We start from the raw sequence: 26724 nt of genomic DNA on the forward strand, positions 1-26724 counted from the left end.
CCCCTTTTTTCTCATTCCCCTCATGCTAATAATTAGTCTGAGAACATTCTAACGCTTTGCACTTCACATGGGTGATTTGGGCAGTATCTGGGACCAGCTGCTCTAGGGGCTGCACACATTAGTAGCAATTTCTAGCCTTTTAACCTTAAGTTCAAAGAAATACCATGTCTTCACATGCTAGTTTTTAATCACTCTGGGAACTTTCAATCCTGCTCCAACTTTGGCAATGTGCAACGTGACTAAGTACACAGAAGGGCAAGTTCACCTTACATAAATAATGGATATACAGTGGCTATTTATTTTAGTGTCCTTGAAATTAAAGGTATGTCTAGAAATTAAGTGAGCCTGCCAGAAGCTGGCTCCGAGTGCCTTTAAGGTTAGGAGAAATTGTATCTTTCATCACAAATTCATCTGGAAAACTGGTCTTCTTGGTTTGTAACTGTTGATTGATTTCAGATTTAGTTTCCTGGGTTTTATACCTGCCTATGCTTACATCTGACATATTCTGCTGATAACATGGTCTACCTCCAAGTCAGCCTTTATTCTATTTATTTAGTTTGACATTAAGTCCATGGTTTGCCCAACATCTTTTCTTACTTAGTCTGCTTCCAGTTTTAAGATTCTCTAGCACTGAAAAAATAAAAGAATGTGGATCAAAAAAGAATATACTTTTTGCTAGAGAAATTTCCTCTGATGTCTCAAATATATTTCTTTCACTCCAACCCCATTACCTTAAATCAGATCCTCATCATCTCTCGCCTTAATCACTGAAATGCCCAAACTAGCTGGTCTACCTTCCTTTAACTTACCGCCACCCAGCATTATCTCTAGCCCTTATCTAACAGGTCATAAGGATCTAAAACATAAATACGATCATATCACTCTTGGTTAAAACCCTTCAATGGTCTCTTCTTACTTTCTGGGTAAGTCTCTCTGAACAGGCACTGCATGTGATTTTAATTTTCTGACATGTGCCCTGTGTTTTGGTTTTCAGAATCATTTTTTTTTTTTTGTCTTAGTTTGTGCCTTGTACATGACAATCCCCCTGGAATGGCCTTTCTTATTGCTTCTTCAGTTGGCTACTAATTCTAGGCATTCTTCAGCATAGGACACGTGTCAAGAGCCTTCCCCAACCTTCCCTCTTTTCACTTATTCAGTTTTTACGGTATTATTGAGCTCTATTTCTGGGTAACTCTTAAATATTTCATTCTACTTTTGACAACTACTTTATAAGCACTAGCTTTTGTAATATACGTAAGCTTAAAGTTTTTAATAGTACCCATGAAAAATACTCCTTACTTATCATCATACAAACAACATATGTCATCTGATAGCCAACCCAAATAAAACTTGATGAAGTGACTTACTCTTACCGGGCCTCAATTTATTTATAAAACAACAGAATTAGACTAGAAAATAACTCACATTTTTTGAGCGCTTACTATGTGCCGATTTTGTTCTAATATATGAACTCATTTCACTCCTTACAATAACCTGTCAATAGGAACTATTGTTGCCTTCAATTTATAGTTGAACAAACTAAGGCTAAAAGAAGTTAACTTGTTCAAAGTCACATAGCTAGTAAATCTCTGAAAAGGTCCTTCCACTTGAAAGTTCTGTGAGAATTCTGTGGTTCTAAAAAATACCCAAATCTGTATGCAGAAGTCAAATCATCAACAACTGTTTCTACCCTATATTCTATTTATCTATACCTCATCTCCTCTAATAAAATTATATTCTCTGCAGTACCTAGCATACTTGCTAATACATAGTAGGAACTCAGTAAGTATTTTTGAAAGAATTTACTGAATTTTCAATTTATACAATCATGTATTACACTGAAAGCCAGGTGTAGGTCAGCCGATGTTACTGGGAAAGACAAGATAAAGAAAATCCAATTAGTCCTCAATGCTAACGTGAAGTTAAAAAAAATAACACTTTTTTTTTGTTGTTGTTGTTGATGTGGTTGGGGGTTAGCTCCTGCCAAGTTTATCAAGATGAGAATTTTATTTCATTTGAGGTATGTTAACATAATTCTGAAAACACAAACGCACATAAACAAATAAAAAGAAAAAGGAAAAAAAGTGTGGTGACACACTGTCACTAAGTACAAGTAACCAACCGGAGGCACCATAAGCTCCTATCTAACTAGGCTCCCAAGCGGTATAAAGCCGAGACAGACTACCAGGAGCTATACCAGACTGGAAGGAAGGACAGAGAAACCTGCACATACTCAAAATATCCTTGGGGGGGTCCTACCTACTGCCCCAGATGGCTTTTTCAATCCCTTTTATTTCCATGAAAGTTAAATTTTCCAGAAATATCTCAGTTGGCATAGTTGGTTATACAAACTATATACACAGGTGGCTTTACTCAATTATGAATGACTTCCCCTGTGAGAGCTATAGTATTTCATTTCCTATGGCTGAACAGCTGGCAGTGACTGGCCTGGAAAACTGACTTCTCTTGTCCCGATGTACAGTAACTACTCATTGGCGCTTTGAAGGATCTATGTCCCTCTCTGATCCTTCTCATTTCACTTCCAGCACACCTTTCAGACTCATCCCAACCCCTCCCTGCAGGGCAAAAAAGGGCCCTGGAGTTTCTGGTAGACATCACTATGCATTTCCAAAATCACTGATGGAAACCCCTCCCATGAGAATCACACTTCACAATTCTCAAAGTACTTTAACATTCATTAACTCACTTGATCTTATTTACAATGATCTCAGACCTGAGATATTTACCTAATGGTTATCTCTGAACTTCCTTTGAGGCATAGAGAAGTGAAGTGTGATACAGTGGAAAGAACATGAATTTAGAAGTCAGAAACCCATAGAGCTAGGTTCAAGTCCTTGTAAATCACTTAACCTCTTTGAATTATGCGTTATTACGAGGTTTAACATATTTTTGTGACCTACATCCTTTTCCATGGAAAGTTCCAAATAAGACTGGCTCCACAGTATACGGTGAGTACTGACTGTGTGGACGTGACTGAACTCAGCTCTAAGGTAGGCTTCCATATTTCTATAGATCAGATACTATACGGTCACTACTGATTTGAATGAAGAAAAGTTGTTACGGGGAAAGAGGAGGAATCCTCTTATCTGATAAAAACTTTTACTGAGGAAAATACTTGGTTTATCACACCTGGTTATTGTGATAAAAGAGAATTATAAAATAATTTTTCAAATCTTGTGAATTACCATTCCCTACCCCTCAGTAGCAAAAAACCAAAACTACCAGAAAATCCCCTTACCTCACATGGCCATTATGTCCTGAAATTCAACTTGTGCTGAGACTAGATAAGAGGTAACATTAAACATCTACTGTGACCATTTGAGAACAGAGAAACAGAAAAAATGCAATGTCTTCTTTTCAACAAGTCAGGTCACAGAATAGACCCCTTTTAAGGGAAGTGAAAGTGCTACTCCATTCTGCAGGTGAGACCATCTCTACTGTGTGAGTTCATTCTCAGCACAACACTGTCAACTGAAATGAATCAAGAAGAGAGTCCAAGCTGATGGGGAGCTTGGAAACTATCCAGTCTCAGAAATATCTATGAAAAAAGACCTAGAGGAACAAGAGTATCAAGAGCTATCTGAAAAAGTTCCAGTTGAAACAAGAAACAAAATCTGAGCCACTGGATAGATACTGAAAGCAGATTTCAGTTAAAGAAAAAAAGAATACTTTTAGCCATTAGAGCTATCACAAGTCAAAGGAAGGTGATCCTTTGAGAGGTTACAATCTCCCTGGCTCTGGAAGAATTTAAGTAAAGGTTAGATGAATATTTATAGAGGATGGTCTTCAGGCAAGGCCTGAATTGTGTGATGACTTCTGAGGTTTCCTCTAACTCTGAGATTCCAGGATTCTATGACTTTTTACCTTCCTGACATCTCATATTTAATATGAAGGCAACTAACTGAATTTTAACCAAAGTAGTTTCTAGATGAAAGGGAATGTGGTAAAGAGTGACTCTGAAGTCTTTACATATTGGGAAGATGTTAAGCTCATGTTGGTGGATACAAGTTTTCCAAAATTCTAATATTTGGCTTGAAAGTTTGAATTTATCATTTACAATGAATACTTATAGGTTCTCTTCCTTGAAGTGACCAGTTCACTTAATTTTGGAGAAAGTGTCTACCAAATATCCAAGTCAGTTGTTCTTTTAAGTAAATATGATGTTCCATGAAAAAAAGAGTAGCCACTTCAGCTTGCAACTCAAATAATCAAATAAGTGCCTTTTCCTGAGATAACCATTACACTTGGCTATTTTAAAGATGAAGAATCTAAACTCACAGAGGATAAAAGACTTGCGAAAGGACATAGAGTTAAAGCTAGGATTTGAGCCTAGACTTTTCGGTCTCCAAAGTCCATGTTCTTTCCATTATGTTACCCTGAAACCAATAAACAAAACAAGAGAGTATCCGCAGATAAAGGAAAATAAAGAACTAAACATGCCTAGTTATAATAATGAAGGGCATCTGATAGAAGTACTCTGACTTCTGGGTTTCTCCAATAATTCTTAGTTAAGAGTCTTAGCTGCCCTAAAGAATTCATTACCAGATCTCTCTTCCATGCAGAACAACATAGCATATGGAATTGGAAACGGATTCATAAAATGTAAGTAAGCCCAGGTTGTGTGTGTGTGTGTGTGTGTGTGTGTGTATGTGTCTGCACAACACAGAACATAAACAATGGGGGGGGAAAAAACAGGGGGAAACCCATTTGGTTTATCAGTTTCCTGGACCGGGATCTTGTTTTCATTCACGGCAGTGTATCATTGGTCTTGGCATAGGAATTTAGAGGATGTGTTCTTTATTAGCTTTGCTCAACTTGGCTGGGTTCAGCTATATGCTGCCAGCTGGGCTGATGCCAAAGCTGAAACTCCATTCCTCTACATTCCAGTTCACTTGATAAAGCCTGGGTTGCCTCCTGCTCCTATCTAACTCAGTTAACACGTTCAGTTCTCCACATCCAGCTCATTCTTTTCCTCTTTACTCGTATTCCTACAGCATCAGTAGAGGACCTCTGCAATTATAAAGACATTTCATGTTTTCCTGGGGACTTTTTAGGCTGATAAACCTGTACAGAGTGGGGAAAACAGAAGAATAATTAAATCATGTACGATGGGACCACAAGCCAACTTCAAAAACCTGAAACTCAGAGGAATGCCTGACCTTAGCTGTCTGGGCAATAGGTAAGAGGGTTCAGAAGCAATTGCAGCAAGTGGAGGGCTATGTCTTCTCAGAAGATGGTCTGCTAATGTGTCTGGGCAAGTCCAGGGCACCCACAAGAGAGGGGGCATGAAGGCACGTTGTGACGAAGCACCTGCTGGTCAGCCCCAGTCAGTTGAACACATTCCAGTTTTCCTTTGCATAAGACAGTGAATCTAAAAAGCTTCCAAACTCTTGCCTTCTTGCCATATCACCTTCACAGCCTGTTTTTCTTTGTTCTGTTTAAAAGTTTGTCAAGTTTCCCTCATTTTCTTGATATACATGAATGTTTATGTTTTGTTTTTCTTCTAGTAAGGCATTACTGATATTCAGAAATTCTCATTTATAACTATAATATTTCCTCAAAAAATCATCTAGGGAATTAAGGGGAAAATGTAATAACACAGAGTTTATATTACTGGTTTCCAATATACTTTTCCTAAGAACCACATACACTTATTTAAATAGAGGATTTTGCAAGTTGACATGTATTGATGCTGGCACACACAGTGCTACAATACAACATGCCAAAGAAAACTACAGGGGTCTAAGTATTCCCAAGAAAACAGCAGGTGTGGTCAAATTTATGAACTGCCTAAGTTACTTCTCACTATTTCCAGGAGTTTGAGAGATGGCCAGCTGTTTCATTACACATGCCAAAAAATCACTACCATTGTCAGGCATCTGTGGTTGGTAAAGGAGGAGCGAGAAGTGAGCTGGTAGGGAAGCATGGGACAGTGTTTTTCTGTCCCTTGGGCAGATATAATTAGAACCAGTGAGAGAACCCAAATCCCTTGTTTCATAACTAGTGCCACTCATTTCATTTCCCATTTCCCATATTCTTAGTTCTATTTGTGTGTACCATAAGTATACAATAAGAGAAAACCAGGTACAGGAGTACTGGCTCATTGCACAAACTTCATCTCATAAATATATTTATTTTTCCTGACCAAAGTAGAGCACTTATAATGCCTCTATGTGTGTGCAGTTCTCCTTTCTTGGGGTGTCTAGGCATCTTCATTCAGACATAACGAACATACAGTGGGTATCTGCTACGTCTGCATGGTGCTATGCGTCTGCACACCCAGTTTTTCATTTAAATCAATCAACCTGGGAAGGAGACACTTCTGTGTCAACTCCACTGAGCCTAATGTAATAGGAGGCTGCTCTACAATTGCCAGATAGATGGATGAATAAAGGCCAGAGTTTCTAGACGTGATTAAAGTACAAGACCAAAACTGGAGTAAGGATAGAGATATTCTCTCTCTCTCTCTCTCTCTCTCTCTCTCTCTCTCTCTCTCTCTGTGTGTGTAGGGAGGGAGGAGATGGTATATCAAATAAAGGCAAGGCCTGGAACTAGTATATCTGAAAGGAGAAGAGGGAAAACAGCCAACTGGCTGTCCTCAATAAGGACACCAAATAATTTGTTTCATTAATTACCCAATGTGCCCTCACTTTTTCTGACATAGTTAGTGAACACACCATCTCAGGAGACAAGAGGGGCATATTGGTGGCCAGAAGCTTCCTGTAGAGAGGACATGCTCTTGCTTTTTGTGGCTTAGTAGAAAAAGAAGTTGGGTGGAAGTTCAGGTGTAGAGGTGTCCATACGTTTAGTGACAGAGAAATGGGTGAATATAGGCTCAGGAATGAGCCTCTCGAGATGAGTAGCCCTTGCCACTCTTATTTTTAGCCATAAGGTTTCCGAAATTTAAAACATTAGTTTAAATAACTTTTAATGTGCTATTAAAATTGCAGTAGCACTCTCACTTTCATAATTAAGTGAACAATGGCTTTAGATGATAATGAATAGAAATGGAATCAGAAAATACAGCATGATCTAGTTCACTCAACGAACATTCCTGAATAACTACTATGTGCCAAGGGCTGGGGATATAAAGATGAAGTTAATAAATTAGTTCCATTTAATAAGGACACCTTTCTGAGACAGGACAGAAAGAATAGTTTTAACTCCCTTATTAACATTTATACTGAAAAATCAGCATTATTTTACATGTTGCAGTGCTAGTAACTACCTATTAAATAAATAAAATAGCTGTCGTGGGGGTTACACTTTAAGAACTCACATTTTGGCTTCTTTGTTTAAAGAATGTGCCCCCCCCCAAACTTATCCTTTTCACTACGATGTCACTGCCTCGATTCGCTCTCTCATCTGGAATATTATAACAGCGTGTTAATTTACATCTCTGTCTCTAGCTTCTGGAAGCCACCCAACTATTCACTGCTACCTGAATAGTTCTTCTAAAACACAGATCCGACCTGTAACTCCACTAATTAAAGCCCATTCAATGGCTCTCACTATTCTTAGGGGAAGGACCCAGATCCTTAAAATGGTCTAAAGGGAAGCTGTGCATTTCCTGTGCCTTCCTCTCCACACTTCTCTCTTTCCACTCTTCTCCTTACACCCTAAAATCTGGTCATTTAAACATTTTTGAGTTCCTCAACTACACGTTTTTTCTTCTTAGGTCTCCACTCCTCTGTTCTCATGGTTAGCTACAGCTCTTTTCCTTCCCATTCTGCAAGTCTCAGCTTAGATGTCACTGCATTAGGAAGCCTTCCCTAACCTCCAACTTCCAATCCTCCAGTCTAGGTTAGGGGCCCTTTTGCACTATGTTACTGCAAAGTCGTAATTCTCTATTGGTCTATATGCTCACAAAACTATAAGCCAGCGGTGTCCAAACTTTTTTCAACGTTTTTTACCAAGGGTCATATGCGGTAAAATACACAAACAGCCAGGCCACTCACTCGAGGTGAAGTACGTATTGCCTCACCTGGTTTATTTAAGTAAACTAAATATATTTTTGGAATTTGCTGCGGGCCAATTAACAATGGATTGCGGACCGCAGTTGGCCAGCGGGCCGCAGTTTTGACACACCTGCTATAAACTCTACAGGCAGAACTGATCTACATGGTGTGACCTACAGGTTAGCCCTGCTTGTGTTATTCTCGCCCCTACCGGAGTTTCTTCTTGTGGAGTTTCGAACTGCAGTTTAATCCTCTTTCTGATCCAGAATCCCAAGTGATTACTGTATAGTTTCCTACGCAGTTTTGCAAGAGGAAGAGACCATTCATAAAGTACGGGAAACACTTTTTAAATGTTTCACAGAAAAAAAGGAAGAGATGTTCTGCAAGTTTTGTTTTTAAGCATCCAGACCAGGGTAATACTCCTACACATCAACCACAGCACTGAGTCAGATTTTGAAGTTTTCTCTTTGTACAAAAGCACAGGTACAAAGCGCAGACTGAATGGGTAAAAGAGGCCTGGCTGACCATTTATTCCAACAGGTACACTCAGCATTTCTATTGGACGCCTATATTTGTATCAGTATATAGAGAGCAGCCAGACCCAGCTTACACTATATGAAGTCACAAAAGACTGATGTATAATTCAGAATGCAACAGATTAATTTATAATAACAATATAAATATGAAGTAGCTTGGATCGCATGTTCTCTTACTGTTGTAAAATTACATAGGAAGCTAAGCTAAAATCTGAAACTGGCTTGTCTAGCCTGAAATCAGAGCAAGGAAGAGTTAAGTGGATTATTATAATGGCTAAGGCCTAATTAGCATTATAGCAATACTAAGTGGATCGAACTTTTTATTTGGTTTTTAAATTTAAAAAGTAACATATGCCTCTGTTTCAATTTTATTTTAAGTCACACACAAAAATGTGATGAGCTAAAAAAAAAAAAGCTTTTATACCAAGTACACTGGATTAGTTGCAAGCGTGGTATTTGCTGTCCATCAAAGCTGGCTTGGCCTCAGGAGTGCAGGAGCTAAAAAGGATGTGGCTCAGCAAAGAAGAAACAGCTGGCAAGCAGGCGTCCCCTGAGAGAGGCAGAGCCCTATGTGGGAGGAGGGTAGAGCTGGTGATAGGTGAGCTGATGGATCTGAGACCAAGTAAGAGAGAGTCATAGGAGTCACTTATTTCCATCCCCAAGATCAGGAAACTATACTGTGTTACAAGGGTGGAAGGGCCCTTAAGGACCATTTACAAAGTTCCACCTCTCACATTCGGAATGACTTGCTCAAAGATATAAAACAAGTTTGTGGCCCAGTTTGTGTTAGACCCAAGTTCAGTGCTCTGACAGGACACTACACTGCTTCTTTCCTATTTCATATCAGGATCTGGAAGCCAAAATCCAGGGTCTCAAGTGAAGCTTTGAAGGGAACCCAAAGGAGAATGGGGAAAGCATAGGGGAGATATCTGTGCAAAGGCAATATGGCTCAAAGTGATGGCTCTGCCAGCTGGTCCTACTGAAAGGTCTCCATGGCTCGGTCTCCTCTAGACTCGGATATCACTTAATCCTCAGAACTTCACTCATAAATAAAATATATCTGAAAATAATTACACCTAGTTCAGAGTTACCAGGAAGATAGAATAAAACATGTGTGAAAGAACATTAAATGAATATTGGTATTTTTTCCTATTTACTGCGAGCAAGAAACAATCTCATATTGCTTTAATTTTTTTTAACATTTGCACACTAATGACCAGCGGTAGAGAAGGAGGAGGAGATAGTATGATTAGAAAGAGAACCGCTAATACACAGAGAACATCTTGTTTTGTGAAATGAGTTGAGTAACCACATTTTTTCCACATTGTATCACTTGCTCCTTAGCCAGGACACTGAGATGGCTGAGGTTCTATTACTGAAAGCTGCATTGCAGAACCTACTGAGGGTATGGGGTGGGGAAGGCGGGAGTTGTTGGAGGAAAATAACCTGGCTGCTGGAATGATGACCAAAAGCCCTGGTCAGGAAATGCCAACTGGAAGAAGGCCTCTCTCTACCTTCTGAGCCTGTCCTTCTGATCATCTCTGATCTCCAGAGACACACAAAAGAGGAGAGGAAAACAGTCAGCAAATACCTCTGGAAACATCAACCACATAGTGAGTCATGTTTCTTATCTGTACGGTGTGCAGTCAGAAAGGAATGCGTGCCCAGCAATTCCTGGACACAAAGACTCTCAGCTCTTCTGGCTCTTGAGAACTGCCTAACTGCTCTACGAGATTCGCTGATTAAAATAACAGAGTTCCCTAGGCAGGAGAGTGAGAAAATAAACCTAACTGAACATAGCCTGGAACAACAAGGCTCACCCTGTTTTAGTCTCAAGTAAACAAAAACGACTCCGCTACCACCCTCAAGGCAGTTCTCCTCTTGCTGCTTCCACAGAGATATCTCACAGGGTTTGCAGAGGGATGGCAGCTGACTTCTCATACCTGTGCCCGGGCACTTGCTTCTTGAAGCATATAGAGGAGGAAGTGTGTCTCATTTCCCCCACCCCCCACCTCAAGTCCCCTCCACTTCAATGCCGCCAACCTAATCCTAGTCACCCTTGTCCCCTTGTCCATAGATACTACGGCACAACCCATTCCCCACAAAGCAACCCAAGTGACTTTTTAAAAAATAACAGCTTTGTTGACACATACGTAATTCAAATATCATAAAATTCACCCTTTTAAAAAGTATGTAATTCAGTGTTTTTACTAGATTCAGAGTTGTGCAAACATCATCCCTATTTAATTTTAGAACATATTCATTATCCCAAAAAGAAACCTCGTACCCATTAGCAATCATTCCCTATTCCCACCCCCAACCCCTCCAGAGCCTGACAACCACTAACCTATTTTAGTCTCCGTGTTTTTGCCTACTCTGGACATTTCATATAAATGCAATCATACAATCTGGTCTTTTGTGACTGGCTTTTTTCACTTAGCATTAATGTTTTTAAGGTTCATGTATGTTGTAGCATGTATCAGTACTTCATTCCTTTTCATTGCCAAATAATATTTCCTATGGATATATCATATTTTATTTATCTATTCATCAGAGGATGAACATTTGGGTTATTTCAACTTTTTGGTTATTACAATTAACACTGCCATGAACATTCATATGTTTTTGTGTGGACATATGTTTTCTATTCTCTTGAGTATATACCTACAAGTGGAATTGCTGGGTCACAGGTAACTCTGTGTTTAATATTTTGAGTAACTTCCAAACTGTTCCCAAAGTGGCAGCAGCATGTGACAATCTTACTAGCAATGTATAAGAGTTCCCATTTCTCCACATTCTGTCAACACTCACTACTGTCTCTTTTGATTATAGCCATGCCCATGGGTGTGAAGTGGTATCTTACTACAGCTTTGATTTGCATTTCCCTATTGACTAATGATGTTGAGAATTTTGTCACCTGCTTACTGGCCATTTCTGTATCTTTGGAGAAAAATCTATCCAAATCTTTGGCCCATTTTTTTAAACTGGGTTAACTGGTCTTTTTTATTTGTTGAGTTGTAAATGTTCTTTTATGTACTGGATACGAATGCACATGATTTTTAAAAAATAAATCAGTTTTGTCACTCCCCTACATAGCACCCTGTACTGATTCCCTACTATGTTTATAATCTAAATTCCCACTCTGGCTTACAAGGTCCTATGTGTTTTTGCCACTCTCTCCTCACGCAGTGCGCTATAGTTGGAGCAGTCATTCTCAGGACCACTGCATGTATGTCCCAGGGGCCCGTCTGGAATCCTCTTCCCTTGATTGGCTCCTTCTCATCATTTAATTCAACTATCACTTCTTCAGAAATATTTTCCTGAAAAGAAATTGTATCTAGAGAAGCTCCCCCTCCACAAAGAAGAACAAGAAAACTTTTGGCGATGATGGACATGTTCGTTATCTTGATTGTGGTAATGGTTTCATCTATGCATACATTTGTCAAAACTTTTCAAATTGCATACTTTAAATATGTGCCATTAATTTTACTTTAATTATATTTCAATAAAGCTGTTAAACAAAAAACTCCCTTCACAATCACATCTTCACTGTCATTATCTTATCATACCTTATTTCCTTAGGAGAAACTGTCTATCTAAAATCACCTTATTTATTTAAACTCAAAATGTTTACTGTCTCCTCCCACTAGAACGGAAGTGCCACGAGGTGCTGTTGCTCATCTTTGTAACTGCTCTATTCTCAGTGTGGTTCACAAGGAGGTGCTCAATAAATAGGTGGCGAATTGAACGAATGAATTTGACAGAAGTTTAGAAGCGACCCAGAGACCATAAGATGGGTGACTTTCCGTTTCCTCAGATTCATTACTTTTTAGACTTAAGGGGATGAGATTCATATTATTTCCTCTATTACATAAAAGCGGCTGTGTCACACTGTATCCTGGATAACCTCCAACATCATCATTAGAAACATCATTTACTATTCTATTACTCTGTTGTCCTATTCTAGTACTTATATATATTCTCCCATTGGTAGTGGTTATTTTTATAATAATAGTGTTATAATAATGATAATATAGTGTATTATAATATATAATACAGTAACATATTATGGTGCAATTACAATAAATATAACAGTATATAATTACTATAATATCAGCAGTAATACAATATAAACGTGTTTAGCACTTGCTATTTGCCAGATATTATGTGAGCAATTTACCCATGTGATATTATTTATTCCTCACCGTAACTTTATGAAGTAGGTATTCTTTTACAGATGAGGAATTTGAAATTTAGAGAGGTGAACTAACTGCCCCAAAGCCACACAGCTGGTAAAAGGCAGAGCTGGAACTCAACCTAAGTCTATCTTACTTCAAAGCCCATGCTTTTTCCATTCTGCTATAGTGCATCTCATGTATTTTTATAACGCAATGCTACTCCAGCTCCTATAAAAGCCCCTGAGTCCCGAAGAAGATGTACACTCTGAGAATCACATGACTCAAACTCAGAAATGGGTTGGGAACAAAAGTCAGAGAGATGAGAAGCTGGTTGCCTGAGAATCAACCAAGATATTTAGAGCCAGGAAGTTTTACTTTATCACAAACTCCATGCCTAGCTTTATTTGACATTTTATTCTTACTGCTTCTGATTACTCTTGGGCAGACTTTGTTTTTTTACCTAAGCTTCTGGCCCATGCTCCTCCTCTGCCTACTAGCGAGGTTTACTGGTGAAGATATGCTGACCCTGAGAGATCTGGGTAATCTCCATTATCACTGGGGACCTGACTTCAAGAGCTTACAGATGGGCCTTTACCTTTAGTGCCCGGCGGCTGTAGGTTGTCTCCAGTCAAGGAACACCAGCCCACAGGGAAGATGTCCCGGGAGTCGAAGCGGCACCAGTAGTCAAAGGCCCCTCGCCACCCATCAAAAGTGACAAGCACCTCTGAGCCCCGCACCTCCCCAATAGTGGCTGGGCAAATGAAATGGGGGTTCTTCCTGTCCACAGCTTCTAGCTTCATTCCCATTTTGAAGAAGTTGTGAGAAGGTGATGGTGGTTCCTAGATGAGAAACAGAAATACATAGACCTAGACCCAAAGAGAGAGACTATGTATGCCAAAAGATTGCTACTGTTTTTTTGGATTATTAAAAAGTGACTGCTAGGTAAGATTTATAATGGAGATTTAGTCTTTCTTTTCAATAAATCTCAATGTATGCCAAAGTATTACTTTGTTAATCCAAACATCTTTGCTTCAGATATTTTTAAGAGTAAAAGGAAACAGATAAAGTTGAATCCCTTTTTTGTGCCCTTCCCCTATCCCATTCTCAGGGTATGTTTTTATGTATATTTGCATATTTTAAAATTTTATCTAACGGTATTATACTGCACCTATCATTCTATAACTTGTTTTCTTTGTTCAATTTTATGTTTTTAAAATTTATCCATGTTGAGGAATTTAGCTCGTTCATTGTAACTGCTAACAATAGTTCATTATATGTATACATCATAATTGATTCATTCTCTTTTTTGGACATTTAAGGTTTTTCCAATTGTTTACTATTTCAAAACAGTTTTAATGGCCACTCTTGCACTTCGTTCCTTGGTACACACGTGGGAGGGTTTCTTTAGGGTACATACCTAGGAGCAAAACTGCTGGGTTATAGGATAGATATATACATATTCTGCTTTATTAAACATTGTTAAATTGCTCTCCAAAGTGGTTTTAACATTATACACTGCTAGAGAGAGTCTTCTCTCTTTTTCTCTCTCCCTTCCTTTCTGATTCACAATGTAATTGCAGAGTTCACAAAAAGTGTCGTATACTCTGTTCTGTTTCCCTGGTTTTACTGTCTGATCCTGGACCAATAACAATCTTATTAAATGGCCATCTGGAAGAAAAAAATCCCCCTACTTTGCCATTCTTCAATATTGTTTTGGCTATTCCTTCTCCTTCATCTTTCATACGAATTTGAGAATCAGTTTTTCAAGTTCCACAGAAAAACTCTATTTGGATTTGACTAGAATCCCAATGAATTAATAAATTAATTTGGAAAGAAATAACCTTTGTATGCATGATATTGGGGCTTCTCATCCATGAACATGATAGCATTTTCCATTTTGTTAAGTATTTTTTAATGTAGTTTTTTTTTTCTTTAATATAGATTTTAAAATTTACTCTATAAATATCTCATCCTTTTTACTAACATTTTTCTAGGCATATTACAATTTTATTACTACCATAAATGGTATTTTAAAAAAACTTATTTTCAAAGCATTTGTTGCTGTTAAGTAGGAATGCAACTGATTTTTAAAAACTGATCAACTCATTCAACACTAATTAGCTTATGCTGATTGATAAACCAATTTTTCTGTTTGATTTATTAATTATTGAGAGATGTATATTAAAATATTCCCTAGTGATTGTGGATTTTTCAAGTAATTATGTCAAATTTTGCTTTATATTCTTTGAGGCGATGTTTCTTAGGAGCATGTATATTTATAATTGTTTTATTTTCTTGGTGAACTGTACTTTATCATTAGATACTGACCTCTTTAATGCTTTTTAGCATCAAAGTCTCCTTTGTCTAATTTCACTATAGTTCACAGCAGCTTGATTTTGATAAAGGTTTGCCTGGTATATCTTTTATGTTCTTTCACTTTCAACATTTTTGCACCATATTTTAGCAGGGTCTCTTGTAAAAACATGTAGCTAGATGTAAAAACAATCTAATCTATGTCTGACTAAACCGATGAGTTTAAGCTCATTTCTTGTGTTAACTTATATATTTAAATTTATTACAATTATTATATTGCCTACATTTCTATTTTACTTGATAGTTTAAAGTTCTTTTTTCTTCCTTTACAACTAACTGAATTTTCTTCCCTTCCCCCCCTCCATTGATTCAGATGTTAACCATTCTATTTATAGTCTTTTAGTGGATCCCCTTAGGATTTTAACTGTATAGCTTACATAAGTATATAACTCATCTTTATCTCTACTCCAAACAATACAAAAATCTTAGACTATTTCACTACTCCTGAATTAATAAGTGTTTGACAATTTAGTTCCACATTGTTATACTGACAATCACTTTAATTATAATTGGTTTACACATTTATAGGCAATGCTTGATTAGCTTTATCCACATGTTAACTAGTCTTTCCACACCACTGCTTCTTGCATCTCATTCTTTCCTTCTGGGTTCAATTATCTTCTTGCCGAAATACATTCTTTAGTTGTTCTTTCAGCAGATATATTAGTATCTGCTTATATTAGTTTGTTTGAAAATGACTTGATTTTACATTCATTCTGAAATAGTCTAACTAGATATAAAATTCTAGGTGGATAACTATTTTTTGTCAGTACTTTGAAGATATTATTCTATTATCTTTGGCTTGTACTGCTGCTGCCAAGAAATGTGCTGTCAGCCTAACTGTAATTCTTTTGAAGGTATTCTTGCTCAGATGTTTTCTTTTCACTTAGGTATACCATAATGTTTTAAGATATATATATATATATATATATATATATATATATATATATATATCTTTATTACACACTCTGGAAGATTCTGTCATTATCTTTTCAACTATTGACTCTTTTCTATTCTAAGAATTAATATATCTGGATTTCATGTTTAGCATTATTGGACCTTCTAATGTTATTCTCCTGTCTCTTCTCTTTAATTGTTTTTCCTTTTTTTTTTCAAGTGTGTTTTTCCAGGCCCCATCAGCTCCAAGTCAAGTAGGTGTTTCAATCTAGCTGTGGAGGGCGCAGCTCGCAGTGGCCCATGTAGGGATCAAACTGGCAACCTTATTGTTAAGTGCACTGCACTCTAACCAACTGAGCTAACCAGCAGCCTCTGTCTCTTCTCTTTAATATTTTCCATCTCTTTACCTCTCTGTGCTGCATTCTGGGGAAATTCCTTACACGTCTTTCAGTTAATTCTTTATATCTAAGTTGCTTATATATATACCTATTAATTTTTAAAGTTAATGGTTAAATTTCATTTCTAGATGTTCATTTATTTATTTTCAAATCTCTTTTAAAAAATAGGGTTTTAGATACTTTTCTCATTTAAAAAATTCCTTCTTTTCATTCTTTAATCATTTTCAAATACTTAATTTATAATCTCTATCGGATACTTCTATTACCTGAAAGTCCTTGGGGTTCTAATCTTACTGGTTGTTGTGTCTACTGATGCCCCACCATGTTGGACTTGTTTTGAGGGCTCTGTAATTCTGATCTCAGTACTCATCTTCTTTGGGGACTTCTGTGAAATCTGGGTTTAAAGCATTCAAACTCTTTAGAGAGGTTTTGGGTTTGCTTCTGCCAGGCACTCAGAAATATCTCCATACAACTCTGGAGTTCCTGGACAGGACAGGTCCAGTGTCTGAACCCTGGACTTCCATTGGGACGACTGTGGCATCAAGCAGGTGACTTCATTCCCACCCTATCCACGCCCAGGCAGAGACTCTTCCTCATCGGTGTACCAGTCTTTTCACTAAGGAGTAAACATTTGAAGGATCGGATCTGGTTTTGGATGTGGCAGTGCCGGGGCCAAGGCCTCATCTTCTATCCTACTGCGGCTGTTGAAGGACAAGATTCTTGGAAAGTAAGACTGGCAAAGCCCCTTGAATCACCTGCGGGGTCGGGACATACACGCAACACTCTGGTTTGCTTTCTTCATCCTGGCCTCTGAAGCATTTTCTTACTTTCTGGTAAGCTCAGCAAAGCATTTAAAAGAATATGGTGCCTCCCCGCCAATATTTTGAGATATTCTGTAGTGAAAGGGTTTTTAAGTTGCCCCGTAGACTATATACTGGGAACCAGAGTGCTCTCAGGGTTTAGACTTTAATAGCAGTGTATACAACCCTAATGTGTCTCCTTTATAGTAACTCTAACCTCATTAAAGCAACTGGGAGCAGACTGAGTGCCTCACCTCTGGAGAATAAGGCAAAATGAATGCAGGCTCGGGATCCCTGTTCCACCACTTACTAGCCATGTGATCTTGGGCAAGTGCCTTACTCAAAAGATTTATCTCCTTAACTGTTAAATGGAAATAGTAATTCTTGTTTCAGAAAGTTAACTGTGGATATTAAATGAGGTAGTATGTATAAACTCCAAACATACTGTACATACACACTCAAAAAATCGTCTCTTTTCTTTTTCTCTGTTTAGCATATGGACCTTACGAAATGCTAAGATCTGTAAGAACAGCTCCTTTTGATTTCCATCATATTTTATGTGTTTTACTAGAAAACATATTTTAACTTAACAACCCTGTGAGGTAGACAGAACCCTGCTTTATACACGAGGTTAAAAGGACATAACTTATTGTTGGCAGAGCTGGGACTCAAAAACCAGGAATCCTAACTTATAGTCTAATATTCCTCTGGGCAAAATTGCTACTTCATAAGGTACTAAAAAATCCTTCTGCAGAACTAGTTTCTGAGAAGGCATCCTCAGGCCATAAATATAATATAAACATCAGAGGCTCAGTAATTGAAAGAATATAAGCATTTGACTTGAAGCAGTTTGGAGTTGGTGAAATCTGAGGGACACCGTACCTTGTGGAAAATCCTGATGGGAGCCATCTCTGCTCCATTTAGCGTCTTCAAAAGGAACATGGGCCAAGAGGAGGCATTCAGCCGAAATCCTGTAGCAGACATAATGGGTAACAGATAAAATATGTTTCAAAGGGAATGGCCATATCAAGTTTTCCCTTTGGAATCCAGCTACTCCTGCCACAAAATATGCTGTGATAAGTTACAGAATCATGGATTGTTAGGAAAGGACTTAAAGGTTAAATAGAAGAAATGCCTCATTAGACAGATGAGGAAATGAGGCACATAGAGGGAATGTCACTTGCCCAAGTGTAATGTTGCAAAGTAAGCAGTGGAACAAAGTCCCCAACCAAGTTGCCTGACTCCAAGACAAGTATTATAGATGATATGTCATAGTGCCTAAAACGTTTTCCTTGAAAAATCCAAAACAGATGTGAGATAGGATTAACAAATACTTAGAAATGATCTAGACAGTAGAGTAGGTAAGTTCTTCTTCTTAATGACCTCTTAAGAAAAAACCAAATATGCCAACTGATAAACCCAATAAACAAGTAAATCTTTTTGGTTTATTTCAATATAAACTCACTGTTTCTCTCTCTCTCTCTCTCTCTGACTCTCTCTCTCTCTCCCCCCCTCTCTCTGGCGTGCACACACTCTCTCTTCTCTTTCACACACACACAGTACAAAACATTTTTCATATTAATTTTTACTTAAACAACTAAGAATCAGGCAATGATGAAGATGGAAGGGATAATCCTATCCCAAAATATTCATTTTACAAAGAGTAAAAAGAAGTTTAATTGTCCAGTTATTCAGCAAAGAAAAGCCGGTAAGAATGTACCATTTAATGAAGAAATCGTAAAATTAAGATCATTATAGTAGTTAGGTCTCTCCAAGTGCTTCTTTTAATAATCTAGCTTCAACTGTATCCTGATACACTGAAACCTCCTGCTTTTTCAGTCTCCCAGTCTACCTGAGCTTTCCCATTCCTGACAAAAGAACGGATAGGCGGCACCAAAGCTGCAGGGCTGGAAATAACAGTATCTGATGTCATTGAGCCCTTTACTGTGTGGTACACTGTGCCAATCACTTTCTACTGACGATCTAATTTAATCCTCAAGACAACCCAGTGAGGCAGATACTATCTTCATATCTTCATTTCACAGATGAGAAAAGAGGTACAAAGTAAACTGCTTAAGATTTCAAGGTGAGCAAAGAACAAATATAGTATTGAAACCCAGGCACGATGGCCCTTAAGCCCACCTTCTAAACCACTAAGTTAAACTATCAGTGTGCAGGTGAAATAAAAAAGGAAGAATCAGCTTTTGGGATTAAGTATTAATGAATAACTAAAATTAAAGGGGAAAAGGTGAGAAGAGAGAAAAAATGGAAATAAGAAGAGAATGACCACCCATATGATTTAAACTTTTAGACTCCAAGCTGGCGAGGCTAAGCCAAGCTTCCCATGGTCAGATTTCTTGGGGCGGCCCACGCACATCAGCAACAGCGACAGCAATGTGCACAGTCCTGGCACTGAGTCTAAAACTGCCACCACTTATTGTTTTGCTTGTCTAGCTTTTTACTGTTTTATAAAGCCCCCACCCTCATTCTATGTGATTTGTTGGGAACGTCTATTACGCAGCTCTAACTACCCAGCTGTGGAATGGAATTACTGAGCTTCCTTATTCCCCAACCCCAGGGTGATGTGAGGATCCCCCATTTCTCCAAATTCAAATGAATCCATCATCTGTCTTGGGGAGGTTCACTGATAGAATTTTAACACTGAAAGGGACCTCAGTAAAGACTGTGTATTGTAGATGACACAACTGAAGTCTTGACAGGCTAGGAAACTTGTTCATGGTCCTGTAAGTCGCTCTTGCAGAGTCAGGCTGGAGCCCAGGACTTTTCATCTGGTTCCGTGCTGCCTCCCAAAGGAAACACTGATTATGCACAAATCATGGGCCAGGCTCCATGTGCTAAGCATGTTAACTGCATTATCTCATTTAATCAGTACTAGGACTCTGTGAATTAGATACGAGAGAAGCAGCACGGGTTCTGGAGCAAGGCTGCCTCGATTCAAATCTAGCTGACACCTACCTGGTGTGTAACTTTTGGCAAATTACAAAACCTTTCGCTGGCTTTGGTTTCCTCGACGATAAAGTGGGATAAGAATAGGAATTACCTCAATAGGTTCTTCTAAGGATTAGACAGATTAATACATGCAAAGGACTTGAAATGCTACCTGGTATATAATAAGTGTTAGAAAATGCTGGCTATTAAGAATAATATATCCAGCAAAGATATCCTTTAGACATGAAGGAGGAATAAAGACCTTTCCAGACATACAGAAGCTGAGGGAATTTTCTAATACACGACCTGCACTACAAGAAATACTAAAGGAGGCTATTCGACCACCATCAACAGGGACAATTTGTGGCAACCAAAACATAAAAAGGGGGAGCGTAAAGGCCTGAACCGGAATATGGGAATGGAGAAAGTAAGCGTGCTGAAGAAAATGGAAGACTCTAAATATCAAACTTTCTTTTACATAAACTTAAGGGTAACCACGCAAAAAAACCCAGAACTGCAATATATACTGTAATAAAAGAAACAGAGGGAAACATCATAGAATACCACCACACAGAATAATAGACAACAACAAAAAGGTAAAGAAACCATGCAGACACAGCCTTATCAGAAAACTAAAGATAGAATGACAGGAAATCCTCACATATCAATAATCACCCTAAATGCAAATGGACTGAACTCACCAATAAAAAGGCACAGAGTAGCAGACTGGATAAAAAAACTAAACCCAACCATATGCTGTCTCCAAGAGACACATCTCAGCTACAAGGACAAGCATAGAAAATGCTGGCTATTATTTTTATTATTACAGATGAAAACACAGAGGGTAGAGAAACTAAGTAAAATATCCAAGGTTACTATGATAGTAAACAGCAGAGGCAGGATTTAAACCCAAGTCCTCCATCTCCAGAGCCTTCATTAATCATCACACTAATATGTTCAAATATTTCATCACCCAATCCTTCCATACCCTCTCTCGGTAAAAAAGTTAGAGTCAGAAATTTGTGAAAGCAGGAAAAAAAGAACAAAAACAATAATTTGAGGGTATCCTCTAGTTAAGCAATGGCCTGGGGTGTTTGCAAGGAAAAGGAGAGGTGGGTAAGAAATGCGCACCTCTGAAAGTGGGAGTACCTCAGTGCATGGCCATTTCTTGTTCCCTACCATCTTCCTGTCAAATAGATTGCCAATTTATATCTCCAGCCCAAACCTCTGCCCTGAGTTTCATGCTCATATTTCCAACTGCCTTATTCTATAACTCAGCATGGATGCCAAGAGATCTCAAAATGAGTAAGTCTAAAACAGAACTCTTGATTTCACTACCCCCTCCAAACCTTGCCTTTCCTCCCATCATCTCATCGCAGTTAATGGTACCGCTTATTAAGCCCAGGTGCTCAGACCAAAAAGCCTAGACTAAGGCACCCTTAATTCCTCCGTTGCTATTACCCCTCAAATACAATTAATCAGCAAGTCTTGATGGCTCTTTCGTCTCCTGTATCCCAAGTCAAACCATTTCTCACCATTCTATAGTTCTCACCCACTACTAACCACCCAAATGTAAGCCATAGTCGGACTCTGCCTAGACTACTGTGACAGCCTTCTACCCTGATTATGTTAGTCAAAAATTTGTATTCCAATATACATTTCAAAATATAAACAGGACTTTTCTGATTGAACAAAAAGCAAACTAGATTTCAAGAGATCTAACGGTGAATCAGGGTTTCCCAGATCTCTGCAAGGCTTTGAAGGTGGTAGTGGGGTCCTTGGGCTATTTGACTGTTACAAAAAGCATAGTGGAAACGATAGCCATTATAAAGCCACACAACATTCCATGTCCTTTGGGGCTGGTATTATTGCAACGCCTTTAGCTGACACTGGCTGACACACAGGTCTACACGTGCAGGCCCCTGACAAGCTGTGTTCCTCTGCCTCAAACACCCTTCCTTTCCCTCAAATCCTTCATAGTTAGCTCTTTGCTGAAATCTCAGCTCCTCAGAGGCTGACTACCCTACCTAAAACAGCCTCCCAAATCCTGCTCCCTTCTGATTTCTACTTAGCTCTCATCACTGCCTGAATTTCCTTTCTTTTTTCCTTGTAATGTATACATACTTTCCAACTACAAGCTCCACAAGAGTTTTATTGAAGAAAGAAAAAAAATCTCCACTTATTCAATCGTGAGCCAGGAACTGATGGACACTTTATTATGTTATTCCAATTAATCCTCACAAAAACCATGGGTGGCAGAGTTTATTAATGATCTGGCAGGTGAGGCAATTGAAACTCAAGGTTAAAAGTCAAAGTAAAGCAACTTACCAGTGGCCACATAACTAAACTAGTAAGTGGCGGAGCTAATATTACAAAGCCAGGTCTCTGGAATTCGAAACCTAGGCATGCTGCAAGTGTTCTGCGCTTACCTCAAAATTACTGATATGGAACTAGTTACAAAAAGAGCTTCCGGTTGCTCCCAAGACGGTGGGACCACTGAAGAAATTAGGCTTCAGCTGTTTCAACTCAACAGTGACCTGGTGAAGCTCTGGACTTACATGCAGATCAACAGGTCTAGAATCTAATTATAGTTCCTGCCCTCTGGTGGCAGGTACCAGAACAGCACTCACACAGGAACCACGTTATGGGCCCTCCTCCCCATCCCGCCATTGTCTTATATAGTAATTCCAAGCTTTGTGGAGTTACTAGACTCTGTGGCTGTCAAGATAATTCCATGACAGTCCCAACTCTTCTCTCCTCCCAGGGGAGCTTTACATGCATGTATATGTACAAACCTATATACAGAAACATGCCACTAACTCACTGTACAACCTTGGACAACTCACTTTCCTTTGCCTGCGTCTGTCTTCGTCAGATGAGAACACTGAATTAAAGCAGTGTTTCCAAACCCAGGTTTGGCAGTCTCTCTAAATTCTTCCCCAAGAGTGAGAGAAACAAGAAGTGGAACTGGAAGAAAGACGCTGAACAAACTGTGTTCCATGAAGAAGAAGTGACTGTATTTGGGAAACACTGTGACAGGACTCTATCACCACTTTGCTGTTACACCCCCATATACACACTTAAACACAAATTAACTCAGATTAATTTAACTGGGGGTGGCAGTTGTGACTAATTTTGAGACAATTGCATACACGCAGATGGTTCTGGCATTATGCAATGTCAGGAAACTTGCTGCAGAAAAAAATGTTCAGTGAATATTTTAAAAATTAACTTTAAAAAACATTGAAGCCACCATGGTTAAAATTACTTCTCTCTACAATTTTCTTTTTTTTTCCTCCCCACACAAATTTCTATGAACAGAGTTCAAATTTCTGTGACCAGAAAATGAGATATGCTTCTTTTTAAACCCCCCTTTTTATTGACAGGCTCTGGAGGTTACTTAGCAAAGGAAGCTGATCAGTGACAGGAACATGCAAAGGGTTCCTTTCAAGTCAAGGTACCACAAAGACACTGGAGCACGTGACCAAGTTAGCTGAGTAGGCACTTTATACTGGGACCCTGACACGCTTGGTCTGTTCTAGACCAGTGACTCTCAAACTTGGACACTGGAATCCCCTGGGGAGCATTAAAGAATACATCAGTATCACCCCAGAAATTCTGATTTTACTGATCTAAGGCCTAGGCACTGAAATTTTTAAGAGCTCCCTAAGTGATTCTAACTGGCAGCCACGTTTGAGAACTAGTGATCCAGACAGGCCTGTTTAGAAGAAAGAATCAGTCTTGAGTAGTAAAAGAGGTCAGTAAAACAATGGGATGTGAGGAAAAGGTTGGCAGCATTGAGATAACATCACCTGTAAATCATTCTACCCTTCTACCATTTTTTCCCTGGAGGACTCTGCAAGGGAGTAATGAATGTTCCTATGTGAACAGAAAACACACACACACACACACGCACGCACGCATGCACACACACGTGCGCTCACGCACACATGCACACACACACACACACACACACACACACACACACACACACACACCAGACAAGATTTTAATGGCGAAGTGTTCTTCTAGAGCAATGCTTTCCAAATATAGATAGACCAATTGTGTTAAGAGTCTCGGGAGAGCCATTTACCATGCAGAATCCCAAGCCCCATTACCTAGAGATTCTGATTCAGCAACTCTGGGGAGAGGTCCAGAGGAGGCCTGGGGAACATGAACACACACACATATATATGTATAATTATATATATATAATTTATTTAAAACTTTTTATTTTGAAAAATTTTAAACCTAGAGAAAAGTAGCAAAAACAGTTTATGAACTATGTATCCTTCACCTAGATTCAATAACTAATACATTTTGCCACATTTTCTTTCCACATATCTACACACACTTTTTCCTCTGAACTATGTGAAAGTTAGAGACATCATGACACTTCACCCCTAAATACATCAGTACATTTGTCCCCAGAACAAGGACATTCTCTTTTAACACTGCAACATTATCATACCCAATAATTTTAGTTAAAAATATTCTTAATTGTCCTCAAAATATTTATAGATATTTAAATTTTTTAAATACAAGATCCAATCAAGAATCACATATTGCATTTGGTTGTCATGTTTCTTTAGTCTCCTTTAATCTGGAATAGCACTGTTGCCTTTTGTTTTTCATGAAATTGGTATTTTTGAAAAGTCTGGGCTACCTGTTTTATAGAATGTCCCACAAGTTGGATTTTTCTGATTGTTCCCTTGATTAAATTACATTCATGCTAAATGGTTTTGACAAAAATACTATACAAGTGACGTTGAGTTTGTCTCACTGCATTTTTCCCTGAATCAACTGAAACAGTAATTTTCTATCATTCCATTTATATTTATTAGCTGGCATTCTGTAAAGACCTTTCCCTGTGACTTTTGATTTTTTTTCCCTTTTGTGTATCACTAGGGACCCATGGATGCTATTATCATTGTTCTTTTATTTTTATTATTCTTTTTGGTACTCATATTTTTTCAATTTTGGTTAGTAAGAACCCCTTCAAGCTGGCTCCTGTGTCCTTCCTTCTGATATGTCCCCATCACTCTTTGAGACTTCTTTGCTTTCTGGCATAATAAGATGTTCCAGATTCACCTTGTGTTTTCTCTTCGGCTCAGTCTTGGAATCAGCCATTTCTCCAAGGAGCTTGATTCATTTTAGTGGAGAATGGGATTTAGAAACCAAAATCAAGGTGTGCTCATTGCCTTGAAGTATCTCTGGAGTGTCATTGCTTCTAGTCCTTTTCAATGGACAGAGATTGGAAAATATACACATATGCTACATACATATAAATATATTTATATGTTAAAGTTTAGAGTTCATACCGATATCTCCAATCAAATCCTATACTGCATGGTTCTTCATGTGCTCCCATTCCATATTATTTACTTATTTGCTCTATCTTCAATACATGCAAAATAGCTTCAGATTATGGCAAAGCCATTAACAATATTAAGAAAAAGTCAGAATTTCTTCGCAGTTCCACTTTTTCTTTAAAATACGCATATTAAGAGTGTACTGTGAAGGTTCAGTGTTCAGGTTATTTGATTTAATTCTTTTCTCAATGTGATTATGATATCTATTTGATACACAGTTCACTTTGCTTCTGTTTGTAATCAATTTTAGGATACGCTTTGTTCATCTTTTTTTGGTTTAATTTTATTTATTAAGTAAAACATCTACATAATTCAAAAGTCAAAAGAATATAAAAGGGTATATTCTCAGAGAAGTGTCACTCTCATTCCTGTAATTTCCACCATATTCCCAGACACTCCCAGTAAGTGGCGTTTTCATTATTTTCTGGTTTAACATTCCTGTGTTTGTTTTCATAAAACTAAGTAAGTACATAAAAAACAAAATTCATGTATAGTATATATGTATATGTGTATGTGTATATATACACACATATTTCCCCTTTCTCAAAAGTAAGTGGCATTAAGTACATTTAAATTGTTGTGCAACCATCACCACCATCCATCTCTAGAACTTTTTCACCTTCCTCAACTGAAACTCTGTACCCAGTAAACAATAACTGTCCATTCCTCCCCTTCCCTCCAGCTGCTGGCAACCACCATTCTATTTTCTGTCTCTGTGAATTTCTCTGTATTAGGTACCTCATACAACTGGAATTAGACAGCATTTGTCCTTCGTGACTCGCTTATTTCACTTAGCATAATGTCTTCAAGGTTCAGCCACACTGTAGTGTGTGTCAGAATTTCTTTCCTTTTAAAGGCTGGGTAATATTCCATTGTGTGCATATATCACATTTTGTTTACCCATTCTGTTGATGGACACTTGGGTTGCTTCGATCTTTTGGGCATTGTGAATAATGCTGCTAAACATAGGTATACAAGTATCTGCTGGAATCTCTGCTTTCATTCTTTTGCCTATATACCTAGAAGTGGAATCCCTTGATCATATGGTAATTCTATTTTTAATATTTTAAGAAACTGCCATATTGTTTTTCATAGTGGCTGCACCATTTTACATCCCCAGCTAGCAATACACAAGAGTTCCAATTTCTTCACATCTTTACCAACAGTTGTTATTTTCTATTTATTTGATAGTAGCCATCCATCTTAATGAGTGTGAAATGGTTATCTCATTTTGGTTGTGAT

The 26724-nt window shown here is 38.2% G+C and overlaps 1 protein-coding gene across 13 annotated transcripts in view; it reads right to left on the reverse strand.

Annotated features, from left to right (window-relative positions):
• Nucleotides 1-26724, reverse strand: part of SCMH1 (Scm polycomb group protein homolog 1) — a 145173-nt gene that overhangs the window by 49373 nt on the left and 69076 nt on the right. For 10 of the 13 annotated variants that reach the window (XM_019737146.2, XM_074334515.1, XM_019737138.2 and 7 more), the window contains 2 exons: nucleotides 18044-18132; nucleotides 13289-13532 (listed from right to left, as the gene is read on the reverse strand). The exons of 2 other annotated variants lie outside the window; for them this stretch is intronic. In XM_019737146.2, the coding sequence (XP_019592705.1) occupies nucleotides 13289-13532; nucleotides 18044-18132 (333 nt within the window). Of the gene's footprint in view, nucleotides 1-13288; nucleotides 13533-18043; nucleotides 18133-24228; nucleotides 24275-26724 lie in introns of all 13 variants that reach the window. One more of the 13 variants, XM_074334516.1, reaches the window with a different exon arrangement.

This window comes from Rhinolophus sinicus, linkage group LG06 (genome assembly GCF_036562045.2).
Source record: "Rhinolophus sinicus isolate RSC01 linkage group LG06, ASM3656204v1, whole genome shotgun sequence".
Taxonomy (NCBI): Eukaryota; Metazoa; Chordata; class Mammalia; order Chiroptera; family Rhinolophidae; genus Rhinolophus; species Rhinolophus sinicus.